The sequence below is a fragment of the Limulus polyphemus genome, unplaced genomic scaffold (assembly GCF_000517525.1).
Source record: "Limulus polyphemus unplaced genomic scaffold, Limulus_polyphemus-2.1.2 Scaffold630, whole genome shotgun sequence".
NCBI lineage: Eukaryota > Metazoa > Arthropoda > Merostomata > Xiphosura > Limulidae > Limulus > Limulus polyphemus.
This window is the reverse complement of record NW_013666240.1, coordinates 419,728-424,554: the sequence shown is the minus strand read 5'-3', so window position 1 is coordinate 424,554 and position 4,827 is coordinate 419,728. Positions and strand designations below refer to the sequence as shown.

Below are 4,827 nucleotides of genomic sequence, written 5' to 3'. Positions count from 1 at the left end.
TACCTACGTGTTACTTACTATTAGTTTTTTTTGTTTTCATATAACGCTGCATACCATCGATAACAGGAGTTTCGAGAAGATTCTTCAGAATAATGACTAAAATATTATATCTGTTCTGTATGTGTTATTTTTCGTGTATATATATATATATATATATATAAAGAGAGCGAGAGAGATAAGGCACTCTTAATAATAAGAAATAGGGACTTTTTTCAACAAATATTATGAAGAATTGCATTTAGCCACATGTATTTAAAAGTTTAACATACACATTTTAAGTTTGATCATAGCCATTTGAGATTTATCAATACTAATGTAACATTTAACAGCCGAAATAGTAGGTAATCACCATATTTTATTAGCATTTTATCTTATAACCATTGAATGTATGATACTGTAAAAATATTACATACTCATAACGTTTAACATTTAATAAACGTTATATGATTTGCAGTTATAACTTTTAAGGACGGCAAAGTATTTGCCTATGATTATATAACATTTATTTCAACAAAATCATATATGCACCTACTGATTTAGAACAATAGTAAAGCTGAAGCTATAAAAAATAATGATTGTGATGATACCCGTAAGAAAGCATTTTAAAAACATGGATAAGAGGACATTAAGAACGAGCCTATTTAGAAAGGTAGGTAATGGACACTTTAAAGCCACGGATAAAAACGCCTTATGGATATAAATATGAACTTCTCAATATTATGGGTAGGAGACACTTTAATAATGTTATTTTCACTTTACGAAAGCGGATAGTGAAATTTTAAGAATATAGATATCGGCAAGTTAAGAAAAATAATAAAAATATGATAGGACATTTGAAGAACACGGAAAAGCACACGGATTACGAATGCTGGTATTTTAAGAAATCGAATGGCGCTTTAAAAATTGATTAGGGCATTTTAAGAAGTAAGTAAATTTAACAATAACTTTCTGAAAAAAAAGAATGATGGCGCTTCAGGGTACAGTTAAGAAGGGCGCAGACACTTTTAGAACAAAAGATAATACAATGAAGGACATATTTTGTCTCTTACATAATCTTACTTTATGAAGTTTGATGTGTCAGCAGTCTTTCAAGTGTAACTGAGGTTATTTTACAGATACATTAGGAGCAAAACGTTTCAGTGATTTCCTGTATGAGCTCATCAAATGGTATCTCATATTTGATCAGATGGAGTGTATTATGCTTATGAACGCAGAATAATAAGACATTCGAACTTTGATTCATGGTCGACCTTGATTACCTCTACGTTTTTTATAAAAGTCGTGATCACCATATCTGTGTGTGTCTGTACTTAGGTTTCGCAGTATTGTATGTTGTCGTACTTTTATATGTATGTGTGTCGAAGTTTCTCACACCTCCAAATTCTGTTGGAGGTGAGTATCCGGGAGTAGGACTGGCGTACTAGTTCGGACACAGGGTGAGCATGTTTCGGTGTGACGGGGATTCGAACCGCGACTCGCAGATTGCGAGTCGAGTGCCCTAACCACCGAACTTAAATCTAGTCATGCTTTAAGTATCGACGCAACTTTCAAATGTGTATTAGTTTTTGTTTCGTTATTTGTTATTAAGCACAAAACCACACAATATGCTACTTGAGAACGAAACCCGGTTTTATAACATTATAAGCCCTCAGATTTACCACTGAGCTACCAGGGGCGTGTGTATTGTACTCATAATAGGATTTGGATCAAAGTGAATAGTGATTTGCCAAACCGGTTCCATTCTCTTGTCAAGCTTGTTATCACTGGCACAAAGATAAAAATTTCAATCTGTCCTATTAATATTTAAACATTCCTGGTTCTCTATTGTCGTTACTTAAATGCTGAATTACAATAACAACATATCGGATTGTTTTATGAAATTCATTGAAATTATGTATTTTTCCGAATTCTAACTTCTACGTGGTAGTTGGAATCATTTGAACGAGTTCTTGTCTAGAAGTATTCCGGTATAAAAAAAAGAAAGCTCGGAATGACAATAACGTCACTGTTTTCTTGACTTTAGTAATTATTATTTAGTCCGTTGCGTATCATAATAGATAAAATGAGTAAAACCTGTAACGTCAGTACGTGGTTGAAGTTTTTAATAGCTGTTGTTCTAAAATGAATGATAATCTAACTTTTTAGTTAGGGGGAAAATTAGCTTAAAGCTAATTAAGAACCAGGCGAGCGTTTTGATTGTATAATTTTGTTTTGAAATGAAAGTAACCTCTAAGCACAGAATGGGTCGTTTAGTATGTATAACATTTTTTGACCTTGGGGTGGAAGCTTACAATTTACTTGTTACGATATTACTCACCTAAATAAAGCTCTCGTTATATGCAGGATTAGTGTATAGAATAAGCCTTTAATTCAAAAATAACATATGATTTTGTCTGTTCTGAGTATCGAGAAAGGGGGAGACTGGGTCGTTCTGTAATTTTTACTCCAAGGGACAGACAATATAATTGTTTTTAGGGCAAAGTTACTAGGGCTATATCTGCTGCCGTCCCTAATTTTGAACTTCTAATCAGATATAGTCAGCAGTGCTGTACTGTGCATTATTAATGGATTGACTGTCACACTTATAACGCACACACAGCTTAAAGTGTAAGGAATCTTTCGTAGCTTTGCACCGATTCGACCCTTTCTCGCCAGATCCAAAATCCAGAGCTCTACCACAGGGCCATCCTATGCTGTCGGACGTTCTTACCACAATCATTTATACATCTGACTACTTGATCTGACTACTTCGAAGTTTTTTTTTCCTTTTCTTTTTTTTTTTTTCGTTCGTGAAATTTCAAATATTCGATTACTATTAACAGTTTATTGATAAATTCCAAAAGACAATGTCTAATAATAATCAGGCTAGAGATAGACGCATTCAACCGATTAATAAACCATTTTTTAATTCCATCAAATAAAATAGATGTAGCGGGTTAAAAATATTAGCTCTGTTTGGCTACCTCTTCCTTAAGTCATTTAGTATAATTAAGATAGTCTTTGATATACTTGTCATCATCCGTGTGCTATTGACGGGAAGGTACTACATCTTTTGTGATTGATATAAGATATATGAGGCCCCTGTATCAGCTCATTGTTAAGTACATCGACGCATTAAACCATTATAATATCAATATGACAGTAATGTTATAAAATTTATATTTTACTCCTACTTATAGATTTGATTTTCTATGCAAAACTGGAATAGATCGCTGACGCTTAACTTATGCACGTTGGGTTATTGCAACATTTCAGTTTCCCAAGTAGCATTATTTTGCAGAAATTTACGAGTCTTCCGGGATCATTTCAGAAAATTCGCCGAATTAATTTTGGGTGACAAAAACGGATTGCATTTCTGTTCTAGAATTATTAGTTAGTTAGCCGAAGTTGTGACAATTAAAAATCACAAAGAACGAAATATTTTGGTCACAACGTGGAAAATAAAAATGTCTGCACTTTTTTTACAGCTAACTTGTAGTGGTCGTGTACAGAAAATATGGATTGATAAATATGCTTCTAATTTTTCAAACGTAACTCAAGAACAACATGATCATTTAATGCGTTTTCATGTGATAAAAATGACTCTGGGACCTTCTCTAGGCCAAACTTTAGTAACAGGGAACAAGTTGAGCGAAACAATTGGGAGACACAGATCATGCGTGACAACTGGTAAAATTCGAATTGTAAGTACAATCAACTTAAAGGCCGTTTTTTTTTAAAGCTTATATTATAATTCATAAGTTTCAGTTTCTAAGTTTATTATTTTTGTAATTATTTTTATTACTTAGTCATCTTAAGTAAGAACAGGTTGTGTAGGTATATAATGATATTTATTTTAATATATTTTTACACAGATGGTGACGTTTTAAGTGACCAACAACCTTCTATTTTGGTTCTTTCTTACGCCCGTTACTGTCGCTACCGAGCTATGCTAATACGATTGAGTGGCTTGAATGACCAGTGTTTTAAAAACTTACTTGTTGTGGCCTTAGGAGGCATCACCTTGCCTAATCAGAAAACAAGAGTTCTCTTTTGTCGGGACACATTTGATCATGACGCTCTGGCAAACAACGACTCTAACTGCGATCATTTAGGTAAGTCAAACTTGCTTCCCTTTTCAACCACATATATTGTGTTTGTTTGAAACATGGAATGCATGAAAGTTGAAACAGTATATTGATGATATTAAACAGAAAAAACAACAACAACAACTAATCCTTACGAAGATTGTTGATCTTGAGACGTAAATTGAAGGCCTAATATATATTTTAAACGTATTCAGTATGATACATTTGCTGTATTGATGATTCTGATTACACATAAATAAAGCAGCACAAACACGCCATTGAACACCTTTTGTGTACCGAGTTAGACTATAAACTAGACAAAGAGTGTTTTTGTTCTGTAAATTTTATCGTACTTAGACAAACTTGAAAGATGCTCCATACAGCAGTATTCACATGTTCCTCACTTCTTACACTCATGTGTATTTCCACCGTTCTTTGTGACTTTCCTGGCAACACGAAGCTGTAATCAGGATAGAGAAATTGTTTGTATTAATATAATCTGATGAAAGATCCCTAATGTAGTCACGGTACTTAGCTTATCACCAACATCTTCCTGTAAGGTTCAGCTTTTGACCAGAAAAGTACCATATTTAAATTAAATTCCGTGTGTCTTAGATTTTCGTTGTTGTTAAGCTAAACATTTACTCCTGACGATTGATCTTTCAATTGAAACATAGAATATTTCAAGGACAATATGTATATGATCTGTGTTTGGTGATTTTTTATTTAACGGCTGTACAAAAAAAAAAAAAAAAAAAAA

General features: G+C 33.2%; 1 protein-coding gene across 5 annotated transcripts in view; it reads left to right on the top strand.

Annotated features, from left to right (window-relative positions):
* LOC106459575 overlaps window positions 1-4,827 on the top strand; it is a 79,763-nt gene that overhangs the window by 52,968 nt on the left and 21,968 nt on the right. For all 5 annotated transcript variants that reach the window (XM_022386076.1, XM_013919204.2, XM_022386077.1 and 2 more), the window contains one exon: window positions 3,855-4,094. In XM_022386076.1, coding sequence (XP_022241784.1) covers window positions 3,855-4,094 — 240 coding nt within the window. The remainder of the gene's footprint in view (window positions 1-3,854; window positions 4,095-4,827) is intronic.